Source organism: Sciurus vulgaris, assembly GCF_902686455.1.
Source record: "Sciurus vulgaris genome assembly, chromosome: 5".
In the NCBI taxonomy this organism is placed as follows: Eukaryota; Metazoa; Chordata; class Mammalia; order Rodentia; family Sciuridae; genus Sciurus; species Sciurus vulgaris.
Genome location: NC_136465.1, coordinates 78,365,385 through 78,384,629, shown reverse-complemented (window position 1 = coordinate 78,384,629; position 19,245 = coordinate 78,365,385). Strand labels below are relative to the sequence as shown.

Here is a 19,245-nt window from a genome sequence, read left to right as displayed (position 1 = left end):
ACTCTAACAACTAAGCTATATCCCAGTCACAAGAAATGTATTACTTTGTGATCACATGGACAAAATCTTCAAATTTTCACAAAATACAATGTATAAACTCTTTTGATCCAAGTTAAACATTTAAAAGATAGTATATTGTATTCTGTATCTTTCCTAGAGTAACTCAGGTACATTTTTCCTAGGTCAGTATTCATACAAGAAAGTGAAGTGTCCAGTGTATAGAACTTCAAAATATAGGTTTATATTTTGAAAAATCAAATTTAGGAGGTCCTTGCTTAGACATAACTCTTTATATATTAAGAATAAACTTTGGGTTCTTAATTATTATTATTTTATTAAAATATAATACCATAAGTAAGTAGAGATGTCAAAACAAATTTCTTAAGATGTACATGCAATACTTATGAAAGAGTGTGAGCTTTTGACAAGCTGTAATGTTAGGAAAAGTGCATCCACATCACAGGTTGTAAATTTTATGCTGTTCCAATCTTGACTTTGACATACTCAGAAATCCCTCAGTATGTCAATGGTTTGTCATCTCCCTTCCCCAAAAGGAATGGTTCAGTGTTAGACATATAATTTTAGGAAAAGGAATAAGATCTTCAATTCATGTGTAAGTGATTGTTACCTGGTATATAAGCATAAGACAAGAAAAATCTGGGGAAAGAAAGAAATTCGTGTGACTAGGGCATGGATTCCCTTTATTCTTGCAAAATATGGAAGCAATCCCATGAGAACCAATACGGACCAAAGACAGGCTTACAATCATTCTGTATAACTCAAGACCATTGAGAGGATGTACAGATAGGTTCTCTTCTCAAACAGTGATTCATATGAGGAAATTGTTACATGGTACTATCAACTCTAAAATAGAGTTATATGTATACATATATGTGTGTAGGAATATATATGTATATTCAGAAGAACCAACAAAGTAAATTATTTTAACTTTCAGAAAGTGAGATAAGCCAAAATTTCCCAATTTAGTATGCCATATTAAAGATTGAAAGGATAGGTCTGATATACATGATTTGGTGTGAATTAAATTTTATTTAAACATTTTCAGAGAGTATTTATACAAATGTATGTATAAAAGTACATTTAGTATAAAATATGCATTTAATCAATATACTCATGAAATTCTTTATCTTGATTGACACTCGTCTCTCAGGTATGGATGTTCAAATTTCACCAATTTTAAAACACAGGGTTTCAAATATATGAAAATTGTATAATAAAACACAGTTGAAAACATTTTATAGTACCCAGAAGTAGATGATTAATTTAAACAATTAGAGGTAAAGTTACCATTCTTTGTAAGCCTGGACTTTTACTGTCCACCCCCACCACCCCAAAAAATAGTTAAGTAAGTTATTTCTTACAGATATAGTAATTTTTATGTTCACAGAGTTCATCCAAAATAGTGTGCCTTGGATTATATGTTATGCAGAATTTTGGATTTAAAGTTTCAGTTGATAGAAATCTGTAACAAAAAAGAAAATGTTAACATGGAAAAAAAGAAATGTGAATGTTCAGGGATGTTATTTTTATTAAATAATAGAACTTTTGAAAGTTTTTGAGTGATATATTAGCAGACCATTCTGTTTTTTCAATAACCAAAATTATGATTTTAGCATATAGTACTTCACAAAATTCAATTATTCTCTCTATAATCAGTAGACTGAGGTCAGGATTTTTAAAATTTTTGTTTTGTTTTGTTTTGTTTGATATGATCATAAATGGTGGATGTGTGATGTTTTACTTGTACTTTGTTTAAGAAGTGTTAGTTGACCAAACTAGTGCATAAACTTTGTCACTGCATGATTCTGTAAATCCCATGTTCATGAATGAACATTATATTTAAGATAACACAGAAAATAAGCTCAGAATATTTGAAAAACAGGAGGATGCTAATGGTACTGGGTTTTGTCAGAACAAAGAAAATAACAGATACTGTTTCTCTGTATGGCTCAGTGCATGCAAGTGTACTTCCAAGTGCTTGTACTAAAGTTTAAAATGGGTGGTGGTGAGGGGAGCATCTGTCGATGTCAGTACACTAACTTTCATGTCATTGAGCCAAAGCTTGAGTGTTCTGGGTTGAGCTATGATTATGTCTTTTCTGTTTTATTGTGTATTCATGCCCTGCACAGGTTATTTTAGCTACAATGGCTCTGGTCAGAACTAACTAAGGATAAATCCACAAGAAAAAAAAAAAAAAAAGAAAGAAAGGAAAAACAGCCTTAACGGCCAGAAACATACAGATCCTGATTGAGAGATGAGCCATCCTCCCACAACCAGGCACCATGTTCTTCACTATATGAGAGTCCAATCCAATAAAAGGACTGAGTGGAGTTCATGAAATGCTGTTTCAAGAGAGAGACAAGCATATTAACCAAATGTCAATCTACTCTGGGAATAACATACTTCTTTTTTGGTACTAGGGATTGAACCCAGGGGCACTTAACCACTGAGCCACATCCCCAGGCTTTTAATTTTTTATTTTGAGACAGGGCCTTCTAAGTTGCTTAGGGCCTTGCTAAGTTGCTGAGGCTGGCTTGAAGTTATGATCCTCCTGCCTCAGCCTCCTGAGCCACTGGGATTACAGGCATGTGCCACAATGCCTGGTTATAATAATACTATAAAGAAAGACAAAAGCTATATAATTACAAAGGAAATTCTACACTAAATTAGAACTCAAAATTCTAAAGTTTTTTGTTGGTTCTTTCATTAACATGTGTAAAAATAATAACTTATTGTTTATTCTTTGAATTCTCACTGACAAGTTTGTGGGATTTATCCAGATTTTTGTGGCTATGATGTAAATATTTGAAGAATTTTATAGAAATCTAATGATTACTTCTAGGTTGAAACTGATAGGTTACTGGTTCAAATGTAACCATTTTCTATCTGATTAGAAACATTAAGTCAAAGTATTCAGCTTACATAGCATATTTTATAGGTCAAATAAAATGTAGGAAACAAGAATTAAGTACATGCCAATTCATCTCTGTTTCGGAGCTGAAGAAGACTGGAATTATGAGAAGCACAAAAATGGAAACTTTCATTCCAAGTTTTTATTTCATTAGAAATGAATAACAGTTGCACTGATGCCCAATCCACTTTTCTGGACAAGAACAGCAGTCAGCAACTAAGAAAAAAACAAAATATGAGATGATACTGAAGATTTAAATGTTTTTTCAATGCTACTTAATCATTTTAAAATTGTGTGCCATTTATTCTTGCTTTTCTACAAATATTCTTTAAGAATCTCCTATATACAACACAGTTCAGAGAATATTAACACAAACAAACCAGACAATTTTTCTTATTCATAAGATACATAAACTGTGGACTGTTAATCGTTTGGATCTGAAATATCCCCCAAAGACCAAGAGGTGAGGGACTTGGTTCCCTGCTTAGCGTCATCAGAAGGTAATGGGGCCTTTAAGATGCAGGGCCTAGCGGGAAGTTTTAGGTCATTAGGAGCATGTCATTGAAGGGGACAGTAGGTCCCAGCCTCTTCTCACTGTCTGGCCATGAGATGAGTAGTTCCATTCCACCACACGCTTCCACCATGGCCTGGTAACTTGCCATAGGCCCAAAACAGCAGGGTCAGCCTATTATGAACCTAAACCTCTAAAATCACAAGCCGAATAAATGTTTTCTTTGGAAGTTGATTAACTCAGATATTTGTTACAGACACACATATACATTTGATGTAATTTAATCATTTTTAGAGAACAGTGAAGTGTGACTATCCTATACTTAACAGGCAAAATTACAATACTAAGTGCAATATTCCATCATGCATTTGTGTGTTAAAAACAAGTCACTGTCTATTTAATCCTTATCAATTATAAGATTTGCAAAGAATGAAACCTACCTTCTTGAAGTTCTGTCATAGATCCTGGAGAGAATGTTGGTTGGATACTTTGTTTAGTGTATGCTGTTAAAAATATTAAGGATTTACTTAATCAGGCATTGGCTTATGAAATAATAAAATATTACAAATTAGTAAAATGAAATCTTTTCTATTAAATGATATAATTGCAATTTTGATCTTTATATAGACTTGCCTAGAAAAACTTACAATTTTTCAACAAAATTCCCAAAGTAGCCATCAACAAAAGGCATATTAGTCCAAAGGCCCCAGAAATCAGCTTCCACAGAGTGATCTGAGAAACTGTAGGAAAAAAATGCATATGGTAATGATTTAAAGAACAAACACAGGAACTGAAGTTCATAAGAGGAGAAACCAATGAGAATGAATCTGAAGAGTTTTTCATTTGGTAACACAGACATCTTGCCAATGAAACATTGGAAAATGAAGATATTTCATTTGTAAAGCCACCCAATAGCAACATTTTTATGTACCTTATTCAGTGAGATAATTCATGCATGTTCTATGGGTTCTATCTCAGTAAAGTGGACTTATCACTTATTTTTTACATTGACAAAGAAGCTAAGACATCTGCAGCAAACTGTTTGATGGTCTTATATAACAGACATTTACTATTTTTCTTTCAACAAAATCACAAGATATATAATATGATTCCAATTAGATGATGAGAAAAAAAGTATCAAAGCTAGTAAGTACCCACTTGAGAAATCAAATCAAAGTTTGTCTAGGTTCAGAGTCTTTTATTTAGCATATTCTGTGATTGTCACAATAATACCACTAGGGACTGTGCCCCTCCCTAATCTGCTCTAATAAATATGTCTGTGGAGTTATGATAGGTGAGATGACACAGGAGTATCTGGAACTATGTGATGGGAGAGTGCACGACAGTGTGTGGGTTGGAAGCCCAAGTGCATGTCACGGCACACTGAATTAGGATACATAAGGGATTTTTTTTTTCTTATGCTTTTAAAAAGACTCATATTCAATTTTCTTTCTTATAGGCTTTTTCTCTAAAACATTTCAACATTAGTAGATTCTGAATTAAATTAGCACACTCTCAAAGAGTGGTTTGTCTATAACAACAGTACAATGTGTCAGTTATTCTGTATCATTTTGGGATGTCACAAGACAAATATTAAAAACTTTGAAGCACTGTGTCATTAAAATCTGACATTCTTTATTTCTGTGCTAGAAATATGTTGTTTAAAATTGAACCAGTTATATTCAGGTTTTATTGAAAATTTAGAGGTATCCCTATCAGAAGCCACTCTTCAACTGTTGGAAAAGATTTATAAAAGACTTTGCTTCACAAAATCATGCTTAACTTATAAAACGAAGAGTCAGGAAAATAAAATGAATGTAGAAAGGACTAATACATAGAAAGTCTAAAAATATCCACTCTTAATTACATTCTTTTTTAAGTTTAAAGCACTGCCCTGAAATTAGCTAATCTATGAAATGCCTCTTCCGGTTATTTTTTTATTCTTTAAATTTTACGACAGGGGCACTTACTTGCCATGAGAAAAGATGTTCCAGGGTCGATGGAGAAAAGACACAATGTGTGCTGGCTTAGGAAGAATGGTGTTGGTGTTGGATCATGAAGCTGAGCAGGAGGCTAAGGATGGAGAAACTAAACTCAAAAAGAGAAAGAAAATTTTTGGATTAAAATGATGTCCTTGAATCATCTATTGGTGAGAAGCTTAAGTATAATATGAATAAGATACAGTAAAATCACAAGCTTCTAAAAGATTCTAGGAACCACAACAGAGGAAATTCTCACTGTGCTTTTGTAATGCCAACACTTGAACCAGAATAAAAGGGAGTTTTTTTTTCCAATATTTGCACAGCAGAGTTGTCTTTAAATTTATTTGGAAAATAGGGAAAAACATGTGCAAACCAGTGGTAAATTTATTTAGCATAATAAAACCCCACACTGATCTTCCTCTTAATAATAACTTTTATTATTTATCTTGTACTGTGCACAATTTAAAGCAGATAGCTTTAAACTTGATTTCTGAAAATTCTTTAAAATTAACTTCTAAAAATGACTAGGTAATTAAGATGCAAAACCAGCCTTATTTTAGCAATGGATAATCTGAGATCCAGTAGAGATGAGTGACTTGCTCAAGTTCTCCTAAACTTGAAACTCAGGCATCCTTTCTCTTGGAGCACACACATGATATATTTCAAATGAAGCCCATCTCTTTGTACGTATGTATTTTGTAGATATTCATTCATTTCTTTAGCACATACTGGATGGTATTTCCATGTCTCATTTTGTGTTTTGGCTTCACTAACCCAGTCAAAAAAGTAGAACCAGAGTGGCTTCCCACTACTGTTCTATGAAGACACACATGTGCTCACACATGCACACAGAGCACACGTGCACATGCCTGTGCTCCAGAACTGCCTTGGGTGATCTAAACCAACATGTCAGTGCCCCATTCACATTAGGCTTAAATGTTTATTTCCACATGACTGACCATTCCCACTAAGGGCTTTGAATATGACTAGTTGCTCTATAATCCTTATTTTTACTAATATATGGATTATTATGATTATCTATTGTACAGTTAGATGATATACTGATAGTTTAGTTCACTTTTCTGTCCTACGAAGAGTAACCTTGGTGAGTGCAGTGGCTCAGGCCTGTAATCCCAGCGGCTCCAGAGGCTGAGGCAGGAGGATTGCAAGTTCAAAGCAACTTTAGCAAAAGGGAGGCACTAAGCAACTCAGTGAGACCCTGTCTCTAAATAAAATACAAAATAGGGCTGGGGATGTGGCTCAGTGATTGGGAGCCCATGAACTCAATCCCCAGTACCCACCCACCCCTGCAAAATTATAACCTTATCTATGAGAAACCAAATATGGAAAGAAAAAGTCTTGAGAGCAGAGACCTTGGTCTATTATTTGGTGTCTGGGGACACCACTGCCATTCATCCCCACACAAAATCAGACTCCTATGTCAGATTTTTGTGTTTTATATGCTTTTTAAGCATTATAATTTGCTGTACATTCATTTTATTGTAAGAGGTGGGCTTTCAACGAAAAAAGGAAAAACAACACAAGCACCAAAAATGAAGGCTGTGGTTTGATTTCTATTTCCATGAAGTCAAAAGTTTAACCATGAAGTTAAAAGTTCCATCTGTTTAATTTGCATTGTGTACATACAGCTGGTTACACAGAACCTCAAAAATTGCTAAAATATAAATCATTACCAGAGAACACAGTCATGAAAATCCCTCCATCCAGATTTTATGCAAATCCTAAGTAAATGATCCTTTGCTTACTTGATCTCTATTCTTTTTCAGTTTGGGGATAAGACAAAGCTGAACTAGCATAAAGTTGTCTGATTTTGTTCAATTTTGTCTCATGTAAAGTTGCCTAAACTCTAAAGGAATTTAGGATTTTGCTTTTAGCTTTTGTTTTGAGATGGTACCAATTCATGACAGGACTAAAGCAGAGATCACACTAAAACAAAACCACCTTTAGAATATTTCAAACCTATTGGTGAGACTCTCTTTGTGAGAATCATACTAGTGACATTTTTTTTTTCCTTTTCATCTTAGTTCATTGACTCAGAAGCAAAAATCCAGTTAAGACATGTGTGATTCAAGAACTACAACCTCGAGACACAAATAAGACTACTGAACACGCACTAGTAAGCACATATTTAATTCTTTCTATATTGTCAGCCCTGGCTGATTCTTTGATTTCTTTTTGTACCTAGTCGGTTAAGTTGTTTCATCTCTATTTGCAGCAGTTTTTCATTGCCCTTCCCATACTTGAGATATTTGGGGAACTCTGGAAAAATAGTATCAGCATCTCTGTTTCTTGGAAATGTTTTTTTTTTTTTTTCTCCCCTCTTAAACCCACTGAAAACCTTGTTGCTCTCACACATGGCAATCTAGAAGTGCTGAATAATTAGCACCAGGATGAACCTCAATCAATGAGTCTCCAGATTGGTATAGTCCAGGCGACACTAGCCCTAAGCAAGGAAGTTTTGGACACTGTGCTTTATCCCATTTCCCAGAATCACTCAACAGTGTTAAGGTCCAGTCTCCCAAGCAGCTAGATTGAGAAGAAGAGAACATTGTTTTCCTTCAGCCTTCCCCTTCCTGTATTAACACTCCCTTTCCTACCTTTACTTTATATACATACCAAATAAACTTTGCATCCAAAACGTTTCCGAGTCTGTGGCAGAAAGATCCCAGACTGAAACTCCACAGAAAGTTCAGCTGCACTGGAGCTAAATTTGTTTTTGAAATGTCTTCTTTCCAAAGGTGCATCTCCCTTTGCAGCTCCTCCCCTTCTCTGGTGTCCACAGCAAGTAACTCCGCCCTTCCTCCCTCATAATTTCTAGTGCCCTTGTTTAAAGCAAATGATGACTTCAATAACTAAAACATCTTTCAAACTTGAGCAAAGACCTGGGAGAAAGAAACCAATGTCCACTAAAGATATGAATGGTGAAATTTTTTCTCTAAAATTTTATAACTAAAATGTTGCAGAACCTCTTAGCAGTCCATGTTTCACCAGATCCAAATGGGAATTTATTTTGGTCTCACTACTTTTGACAAATATGTGCATGCTCTGAGTGAAAAGAAAATTGCTGTCACCAGGCTTTAAGTCACTCTCCTTTTCAGAGGCAGGAAGGGTTCCCTGGAAAAGAAGGAAAGGATCCTGAGCTGATAACAGTTCTTTATAAATTTACTAATGATAAACTTGCTATCAAATACTAGTAGGTTTTTCTTGGCAAAATCCTTATCCATGGCATGTTTTTAGCAACATGCATTGCCTTGTCTAAATTGTTCATTAACCTATAAGTCGATGGAACAAGGTTTCCTGGAAAATGTTATAGAAGCTACAGAACCATCTGAGTGACAAAAGGAGGTGTGTCATGACCAAAGCATCTATTTTTGTGTAAATAATGAAGTCATACATCATTCTGAGATCTCATATGTTATCTGTTAGTCTGGTCAGAGTGTATCCTAAAGCAGAAAGCAAGGACCTAAGTTAGCCCATTGGCAGACTAGACATCTCACTGCTCTGTCCTTATCTCACAATTACTGTATCTCTAAAATTATTATTAAAGTTTGATATTGGGTGAAATCTGTGGTGACATTCATGTGTCTAATTTGACCATCAAATCCTTTGTTACATTCTTGAGGAACTGTTAAGTTTTATCCACAAGGTTATTGAGAAAAAATGCATACAATTCTCTATCTAGAATCAAACACCCCTGCCACTCATATGAGCTTAAAGCAAAAGTTATCATTGCCCCTCCTCAAATCCATAGGAACTTTGTATTTTGGCAGACTTCTGCATCTCCTGGTCTGGGGCTTTCTTTCCTCCATCCTGTGCTGACATCTTTCCTGCACTCACACAAAGGAATCCTCAGGACCTGACAGAAATATTCCAGCATTTTTTCCTTCTCTAAAGTGCAGGGACTATGTGGGGATGCATGGTTGAAAGGAGGAAATGTGTGAAAAAAGTGTTTTCCATCCCCAAGACTAAGAAAAACTCCCTGAAAACAAAGGAAAGGAGAACAAGCATAATGGTGTAATTGTGGAGGGGTGAGGAAGATAAAAGAAGAGATCAGAGAGGCAGGACTGGGTGCTACTGACTTGAGGAAACAATGATGTGAGAAGAGAGGCCAAGCTGGGAGATGCCGGTGTGGCCCCCAGGCCAGTGCTTCCCTTCATGTATTATGGGAGTTGAGTAAATGTCTGAAGAAAACTTACCATCTTTACAAACTGAGTACTAACACATTTCCTGCTTCCTGGGGATATTCTGATTGGGATTCTTTCTGTTATCTGGAGATAATTTCCTTTCAAAAGAGATAACATTCATATAATTTAACATCTAGACACTCCTGTTTCTTGACATATTCAAGAATTTTTGTAAGTCTTCAGCACCAAAAATAAAATTAAATTAAATTAAAATTAAAAATTCAGAATGAAGCATCCAGAGTGAGTTGAAAAGGATATTCCTGAATATTTGTTTTGTTTAGACTAAATAAGTATGAGATTCATCCTTGGGTGCAAAAGTGATAAATTATCTTCATAGACCTTCACAGAGAAAGTGGATAGAACTAGAAAACACAGAAAGGGAATGAGCTAACCCTTGGGGAAGGACCCAGGTTAGCACAAATGGAAAACAGAACTTAATTTTCATTATAAGCCGTCTGTACTATGGACTTCTAAAACTTATGCATATTTTGCTTTGTGGGAAAAAAAAAAAAAAAACTTACAAGCAGGGTACAGTAGCACACACCTGAAATCCCAGTGACTCAGGAGACCGAGGCAGGAGGATTGCAAGTTCAAGGCCAGACCCAGCAATTTTGTGAGACTCTGTCTTAAAATAAAAAAATACAAAGGGCTGGGGATGTAACTCAGTGATAGAGTGTCCTTAGAATCCAACCCCCCACCCCCAGTATGGAGAGAGAGAGAGAGAGAGAGAGAGAATACAATTAAGCAAAATAAACCTTCAGATGCATAGTTCTGAAATCACTTTAATGCTTTAAATGCTTTGAAAGATGGTATTTTTTAATATGCATCTATCACCATGAAGTTCATTTTTCCAATTTGCACCTTATTCAAGGGTAAAAATGGTTTTGGTCTGATAATATCATTTTCTGGAATTCAAGAAAAAAATAGATTTTTTAGTTTTGGTGCATTGTGTAGTGAGATGGCAAAATCAAATCATCTGTTCCCCAATTAATATTATTAATGCTAAAAATATACTATTATAGAATAGAGGAAGGGGACTGAGAGAGAGGGAGAGAGAGAGGAGAGGAAGTCACTGGGAAGTACTGGAGAATGAAGTCTACTAAAATATGTCCATGTATGAATATACCATATATATGTATATGTATATATAATTGTAATGCACTAATAATAATAATAATAATAATGGTAGATGGGACATTAGTAGAATAGAGCAATCAGATTGGGGGAGGGAGGAGAGGAAAGGGAAAATACTGGGGAATGAGATTGATAAAATTACATCATGTGCTTGCACAAGTATGGCATAATGAATCCCACTATTATGTATAATTATAGTGCAGAACTAAAAATATACTATTACATGAAAAAAAAATATCAGTCTAAATTTCTTAAGATATTTCTGTACCATTATCATAAAAGTGAGTTGTACAATATTCAACATATGATATTTAGAGACATGCTTTCTGGTGTAATGGGGGGAATAAAGGACAAGTTCCATTTGTGTTGCAAAGATTTCTCTGCCTGACATGCTTGGAAGTCTATACTGTAGCACTAGGTTTTTGCAAAAAGAAAACGCTTTTATCATGTGGTCAGTTAAAAAAAAAAAAAAAAAAAAACAGAATCTACAAGCTCAAATCTGCTTCCTCCTTTGTTTGGTAGGGAGTGGGATTTATAGGAAGGGAGAGGGGAGAAGTTGCTTGTTAATTGACTGGCAGGAAGGGGGAGTTTTAGGGTTCTTTTATGCAGGCCTAGATGGTCAGGTCATCATGCTTCTTCACAGGCTGAATATTTCAGGGAACAGTTATGTTGCCCACAATGGATTTTATGCTTGTAACCGCAAAACATTGACCAGATGAGTTGTCTTCTTTAGTACTTGTCCATTCTTACGAAACTGTTTCCAAACAGTGCTTGAGTGAATTCTGGACTCTTCCTGAAACACAACTTAAGAACTTTGTTAGCTAAGGAATTTATTTCCAGGTGTGTCCAGGACTCAGTCAATTTAACTACCTTAGGACATCACAACACAAGGAAACTGTAGATTAGATCTTAGTGTGTCCTGTTTTTCACATGGCACAGATTCTGACTATAGCCTTAGGAAGACACTTTTTTTTAAAAGGATGGGCTGATTCCAATATTTATATCTTTAATATTATTTCATATCTTATATCAGAAATGTCAGAAAGCTACATCATTTTTATTTATTTATTTTTTTTGCGGTGCTGGGGATCGAACCCAGGGCTTTGTGCTTGCAAGGCAAGCACTCTACCGACTAAGCTATCTCCCCAGCCCTAAAAAGTTACATCATTTTTAAACAAAACAGAGATAAATTACAATTACCATAATCCAAAGCATTTTAATTGGCTATTAAATAATACAAGAAGATTGAAATTTCATTTTTACATTGAAACCTGGTATTAAAATTATAATTGCCTATTTTATTACTTAAAGGCCAAAGCATTAACCTAATATAATTATTTAAATAACACATCTCAAGATATGAAGATTAATAAACATGCTTCATTCATGATTTGGATAATTTCATTTTCATGGAAGCTTGGCATCTATATTTTAATGTAAAAGTAAGATCTAGTTTTAGTAATTATAAATAACCTGAGTTTCATTCACATTTATAAAATAACTGATTTTTATGGTATTTATGCAATAAGTTAAGAGGTTAATGAGTGATTTAAGTAAAGTAATAGCCAGATAACCTGTTCAAAAGTCCATTGAGTACCTAAACAATCAAATTCAAAGTGTTTAATTTTGAAGTATTTTTTTATGAATTCCCAAAGAACACTGTAGGATACTTAGTTTGAGAACATATTGACTCATCCCTACTGTCTATCTGAAATAGATGAGAAAGCTGAGAATTACAGAGGGCCTGGCTCTCTATGAAAAGTGTTGCTGTAGTAAATAGGAGGTAACACATGGATCTATTCCCCATGCACTCTGTTCCAGAACAGGGTCACAGGAGAGGGAGAGACAACCTCAGATAGAAATGAAGAAAGAACTCAGATGGAATTGAAATTTGATCATGATCTTAGAGAAAAAATAGGACTTGGAAATGCAGGTGTTACTACTATGAAGTGAGATACAGGTAACTGTCCCATCTGATATGAGGACCTAAAAGAGGCAGAAAACAATTTAACAAATGATATTCTTTTTTTTTTTTTTTTTTTTTGCCATTTTGAAGAACGTATACAAACACATAAATTTCAATCATTTAACTGTCATCTAAGTTTGAAAACAGGACACTTCCAGAATTCCCCAGAAATCTCGCTTAAACTTTCAATGCCTACCCTCTATTTCCAGACATTAGCACTATCACGGCATCTAGTGCTATAGTTTAGTTTGCCTGCTTTTGAAATGTATGGAACTAGAAGAATATAATGTGAACTCCTTTGTGTCTAGATTATTTTGCTTTGGTTCTTGTGATTCATCAAAGAACTCCATTCTATCACACTGACCTGGAGTAGAATAGAGAGAAACCACTTTAGTCAGTGGATAGGAAAAACTGACTAGCTTAAATCATGTAGGCCCTTGTTTGTGCAATGGATTGAGGCAAACTTCATTAAAAAGAAAATGGATAGCAATGATTATCTAAAGGAAATTTTGAGGCACTGAACTTCTATGAGGCTAGACTTTAGCAAACTGGTGATGACTATTAATGCATTTTTGTGTTTTTTGTTTTCTTTAGTAATTTTCTTCTTAAGATTGATTTTTCTGAAGAAGTCTTTCACTGATCTACATGAACAAGTTTACTGTGAAGCACAGTAACTGGGAAAAGATGAGAGTGAAGAACACATGTGTGAGTGTGTTGTGTTGAGAAGACTTCATGTCCAAATTCAGCAAGTAGAAGTGATATTAGCAATGACCTCCATGAGCTTTGATCCGGAAACACAGCATCCACCATCTTTGATGTAGAGTAAATATTATATTAAATAATGTAACAGAATTTGACCTCACTGAGGAAACCAACCAAGTGACTGAGACATAACAAAAAAGGAAAATGAAGATAACTATATGCTAACACCAAGGAAATAACAGTACAACGGGCTGTTAATTCTGTTTTTTTTTTTTTTTTTTTCTTTTCATTTCTATGTTGAAATTAATATAGACTGAGAAAAAATTGTGCAACGTCTAGGATGCTCTCTGTACTATACACATGTGTAAATGGGGTGAAAAATTGCTACCAATTATTTTATTACTTTGAAGTATGTTTATTATAGAAAAGATAGGATAAACATTGAAACTTGTTTACCAATTTTCATATTAATGATTTAGTTCAATACAGGAGAAATTAAACATTTGTTCAGTTCAGTACAGTATAATCTTAACACATTACATCCCACTTTCTAGAGCTTGTGTTGCATCTTATTTCAATATATTTGTGTGCATGCGTACGTAATGTGTACATATGTACATACATACATATATACATACATGTGTCTCCTAATGAAATATTTGATGTTCATCTATTTTATTGATGAAGAAATTTATAAATATATGAGGAATTCTATGTTCTATACTTTCTTTTTAAAATTAGATCTTTATGGTTATATATAGTAATTGGGTTCATCCTGACAAACTCAGACATGCATGAAATCAATTTCAATTTCTAATACTTTCTTAAACAGAAAGATCATGTAAATATACCTAGAAATAGGAAATCATTTGAATTCCTTTGAATATTCTTCCTGGAGTTAAATATTTTGACATCATTTCAAATTAAATAGTGCATTTCTTATTGGTCATTTGGTTCCAGACACCAAACATTTCAAGAATTGGCTAGGAGGGTGCTATATGGAACTTGCTCTGCCTTATCTAGGACTAAAAATGACCACTGTAACTCCAGTGTAAGTAAGAAGGTATTTATCAGGGTAGAAATGGTGACTTTCAGTTCTAGCCAATACCATGTTTTAAATCAATCTGTGATATGTTCACCAGTGGCTTTGCAGTTGTATTTTGGGTTTTGGATTCTACTTTGTTTTTATGATTGTGGTATCATTTTACAGTTTCAATTTTAACTGATAGTAATGAATTCACTCAAAGATATGGAACAGAGACATTACAAAAGAAAAGAATTTCCCTTTTGCAACAATCTCAAATTAAAAAAGTACCAAGAGACCCACTTCCCACCAGAGGAAATAAACAGATTAAAAAACAAAACAAAACAAAAAAGAAAACACAATGACACCAAAGCAGCAACCAAATTTGCATCTAACTCCGGAATAGCTTACTCAGGGTCAAATGAAAGAAATAACAAGGTGCAAGTTTTGTATACATGTAGATTTCTCTAAGCACTAGTTGCTGCTTGATATCGTTTTTACAAAGTAGTGACGTCTACACATAAGTGTCCAAATAATGATGGCATAATTAATTGGCCACATGTATTTTGAAAACACATTGGGCATTCTCCTTGATTGCTTAGGGTAGGAAGGATTTATAAAGCTGAGTGGAGAAAACGTATCACTGTCTCAACACCTCTTACTTTCAGTGCTAACATGCATCTTTTCTAAATAACAGGTTAATGTGCCACGTGGGACTCAGCAAAGTGTAAGAACCCCAGGAAAGAGCTGCAGAGCTCAGCTACAGCTGTGGCTTGTCACCTCCTGTGTAGTTGCAGATAGCTTCTTTGTGGTGAGCTGGTGGGTAGACCTTTGGGTTCTCAAACTGAAATAGCATACCAAAGTTGACAGATTGGTCAGTTCTTGAACCCTAGAGCTTAAGCACTGTGACTAAGTATCAGTGAAATGGCACCGAGCCTCTGTCTTGGCCTTTAGGAAAAAATGTGTGCATTGCAGAGTTCCATAGTCATCTGCTGATGAAATGGGCAGGAAGAAACAGTGACGTGAGAAAAAAAGGATTCCCTAAGAACAATAAGACGCACCAGCACCCAAACAGGAGACTCAGAGTCAGATCAGTGAAAACCTGACATCTAAAGAGAATACCTTTTTAACTTTTTGTGATTTCAATGAGCATTACAAATTTTACACATTTCCAAGCTTCAATGATATGAAACAAAAATGAGAAAAAAATTCACATGAAAGATTGTTGCTAAGATTTTTAAATTTACCCTCTAATGCTTTAATAGTGAAGCAGTCTACATTTCATTACTGTTAAGAACTTTTGTGTTACTCTCTGCTGGGCTTAGTGTTAGATTATTCTGCAAGATTCAGCTCATCCAATCTTTATAAACTCTATAATATTGATAGTATTATTTCTTAAATTTCACATTTGAAGACACAGGACTATCAAGGAGATAACCGTAAAGTCAAATGAGCTGGGAATGGCTAAGCTGAGTCTCACTAAATTTTGTTTTCATCTTATAAATCAAAAAGTAGACACTCATTTTACATAATTTTAAGAAAATTATATTTTATTTTGCCCTTATAAGTCTGGAAATTTTTTATCTTCATTTAATTTAAACATGTAAATAGCTATAGTTAGCTTGGATATGTGTTTTTATATGATACTTGCACATATATGTACATATGTAAGTATCCACACAAACTTAAGTATATATTGTCTAGTTTTTCTTACTGAAGATAAACTAATTTGTGACAAAAAATCTGCATAATTTAGTAGTGGTATTTGAAGTCCTAGTAAGCTTTAAGCTATATGCTTTATTTTCCATTTTCCATTTTTATGCCTTCTGTCTTCTAGAGAAATATAATTAAATTTTTAAAAGGATCTGTCTAAATATACCAGTGTCTTTTACTGAACTTTATGATACTTCAGGATATAAAATAATTCACTTGAAGTGGATATCAGCCACAAGGTGTATGGTCCTTTATAGAATTTATTTGGACTTATTTGAAGTTAGGTTTCATGGTTGAAGAAAAAAATTCTATCTTGCTCCTTCTTTTTTTCTATGTTTTTTGGTGTGTGTGTGTGTGTGTGTGTGTGAGTGTGTGTGTGTGTGTGTGTGTGTGTGTATGTGTGTGTGAGGGGGGAGAGATGAGAACTCTAATCAGAAAGGCATAAATGTGCAAAATAGGCATTATAATTGACTACAGCAGCTAAAATACATTTACTATTCCCTGTACATGGCTATCTTGTTTACAATGGTCCAGGCAGACACTAAGGGGTAAAATGATGTGAATACATGCTAGGGTTACCAGCACCTGGCTAGAGCAGAATCCTGCTTGGAGGTGTGGGCCACCTGGGAAAATAAAGTCTGAAATAATCAGTCAGGAATAAAAGACAAAGTCAGAAATTAGATTTAAAGATGGGTCTTCCAGCCCTAATAGGAACTGGAAAACAACTGAACAAGTTCCCAATCCTTTATTTAAGGGGAAATAGATCAAAGATTTCAATGTGGCAGGAATATTGAAGTAAACAGGTTGTTTATACTTGGCAGGTTATGCCCATCTCCGGGTGGCTGTGTTTGATCCTAGGGCTTTGAGCTAAGGAAGGGCACAGCGTGATCTGGGCTTTCTTGAAGTGGAGAATTTCACCCGAAAGTTCCCAGACAAGCAGCTTCTCTGCCTTATGTTGGCTCAAACAAACCCACAATTTATATATGGCATCAACAAATACATATGATTTCTTGTTTAAATATCTGTCTAATATAAGTGTTGGATAATTACAGCACAATTTATTAGGAACCTAATAAAGCTGCATATAACATGCTCAGGTTCAGAGATAAAAGATTTGTTACCTTCTTGAAACAAAGTGGGAAATATTAGTTGTGTCTTGGTTGAGAAAACTTTTCTTGATGGTATTAAGACATTTGATTTTACCTTGCTATTTTAGGATAGTCAAAATTTTTTCTCATATATGCTAAATTTCATAGCACATTTTAATAAGGCTTTTTTTTTTTTTCCCCCCTGTTAGAAAACCCTTTAGAGTCCTGAAAATTCAAAGAGAAAGAAATAGCTGGCTCCTTGTTTACTTTATTCCAAGTGCTAGAAATGCAGTTATTTCTCTTATTCTTTACAGTGATCGACATGAGATGGAAGTAAGTGTTGGGTATTTTTATTCCACTATGGAAAACTGTATGAATAAATTAACACATGGAGGCATCTTCAGAGTGTTACATCTTTGCAATTTACTAGTCATATCTTTAAAATGATATGCTAAATGTTTTGAAACCACCTTTAGTTCATTTGAATGATTTTCTCTCCCCTTCTATACTGTGTGAACAAGTTATTTTCCCTTACATTAAAAAGATAAAATTTGCATGGATACAAAGCAGGAACATTTTAGTGGGAAAGTGGAAGGGCTGATATTCGAATGACTTAAATCAACATTTTAAAAATCAAGTTTTTAGAAATATTTTAAAGTTAGATTATTAAAATGTTTTCCCAAGTGTTATGATAATAGCATTAACACTTGTTCTAAAAAATATTTCAGGCTAAAATAGATTTCTTTACTTAAAAGTAATTACTGGGAGAAAACGCAGGCAAAGCTTAGGTCCCTGGTATGGCGGACACGGAGTTGGTAGCTGGCGAGGTTGTGGTGGATGCTCTTCCATATTTTGATCAAGGTTATGAAGCTCCTGGTGTGCAAGAAGCTGCTGCAGTGTTGGTGGAGGACCACCAACTCGCAGTTACCGACCTACCAAGAACTATCTGAGCTACCTGACAGCCCTGGATTATTCTGCATTTGAAACTGTCATAATGAGAAATGAATTTGAAACACTAGCTGCTCGTCAGCCAATTGAATTGCTCAGTATGAAATCATATGAACTTCCAGCCCCTTCCCTGGGTCAGAAAAATGACATTACTGCATGGCAAGAATGTGTAAACAATTCTATGTCCCAGTTAGAGCATCAGGCAGTTCAAATTGAGAATCTGGAACTAATGTCACAGCATGGATGTAATGCCTGGAAAGTATATAATGAAAATATATGATTGAACATGGCGTACAAAGAGCTTCAGAAGTTAAGGAAGTATATTCAAGATTTAAACTGGCAGCAAAAGAACATCCAACTCACAGCTAGATCTAAATTAAGAGAAAACGGAGTCAAATTGGGTGTCCCTGGTCAGTAAGTATAATGAGATTGAACAGACTATTGTGCAACTAGAAAATGATATCTTTCAAATTAAGCAGCAAAATGGAGAGGCAAACAAAGAAAACATCTGGCAAAATTTCTGAAAAAGACCAATTTGGAGGATAGAAAGGAAGAAAAATTGGGCTCTCACAGAATATCAGACATCTGAACTTTCTCTAAAATATGAAGAACAAGCCTTATGAAAACCATTGTTAGTTAAATGTTCAGAAACCACAAAATATGTAGACTTTAGTATTAATTCTATCTGTATATCTTAATGAAATAAAATTTTCAACTTGGTAAAAAAAATGACTGAGTATTTACTAAGTGACATTCTTCTGGATGCTACATCCCATCAAAGAAAAAAAGATATTCATTTTATTACATGGACAATAAGAGCACACATGTGTAAAAAGTTTATTGGGTAAAAAGAAATCACTGAAAATATAAAACAAGAAGAGGGCCAAAGGTGAGGTGTGACAATAAAATTTTAAATCAGAGATGAAGAAAATATAACTGAGCAATGCGCATGAAAATAGAAAAATGAGAAAGCCACAGAGGTTGGGGAGAAGCACTGTATGCTCCATGGCACCCACAGCAAGGTGCAAGTATTCATTTAG

General features: G+C 34.6%; 1 protein-coding gene and 1 pseudogene across 2 annotated transcripts; one reads left to right on the top strand and one right to left on the bottom strand.

The window, feature by feature from the left end:
• Positions 1 to 2,668: 2,668 nt before the first annotated feature.
• Positions 2,669 to 5,535, bottom strand: LOC306662853 (natural killer cells antigen CD94-like). The gene is made up of 4 exons (XM_079143035.1): positions 5,414 to 5,535; positions 4,091 to 4,183; positions 3,884 to 3,946; positions 2,669 to 3,148 (listed from the first exon to the last, which is right to left on the bottom strand). Exons 1-4 carry the CDS (start codon positions 5,418 to 5,420, stop codon positions 3,075 to 3,077), a joined length of 237 nt encoding a protein of 78 aa, XP_078999161.1. The 5' UTR covers positions 5,421 to 5,535; the 3' UTR covers positions 2,669 to 3,074.
• On the top strand, positions 5,414 to 18,951 carry LOC306662847 (pre-mRNA-splicing factor SPF27-like; annotated as a pseudogene). Its single transcript has 2 exons — positions 5,414 to 5,533; positions 18,043 to 18,951. The product of its transcript is annotated as a pre-mRNA-splicing factor SPF27-like (transcript).
• The last annotated feature ends 294 nt before the right edge of the window (positions 18,952 to 19,245 follow it).

Coding starts and splice junctions, on each gene's coding strand:
- LOC306662853 (XM_079143035.1), bottom strand. Junction 3,947..4,090: donor GGGAATTTTGTTGAAAAATT/GTAAGTTTTTCT, acceptor TATTTTTAACAG/CATACACTAAACAAAGTATC. Junction 3,149..3,883: donor TATGACAGAACTTCAAGAAG/GTAGGTTTCATT, acceptor TTTTTTTCTTAG/TTGCTGACTGCTGTTCTTGT.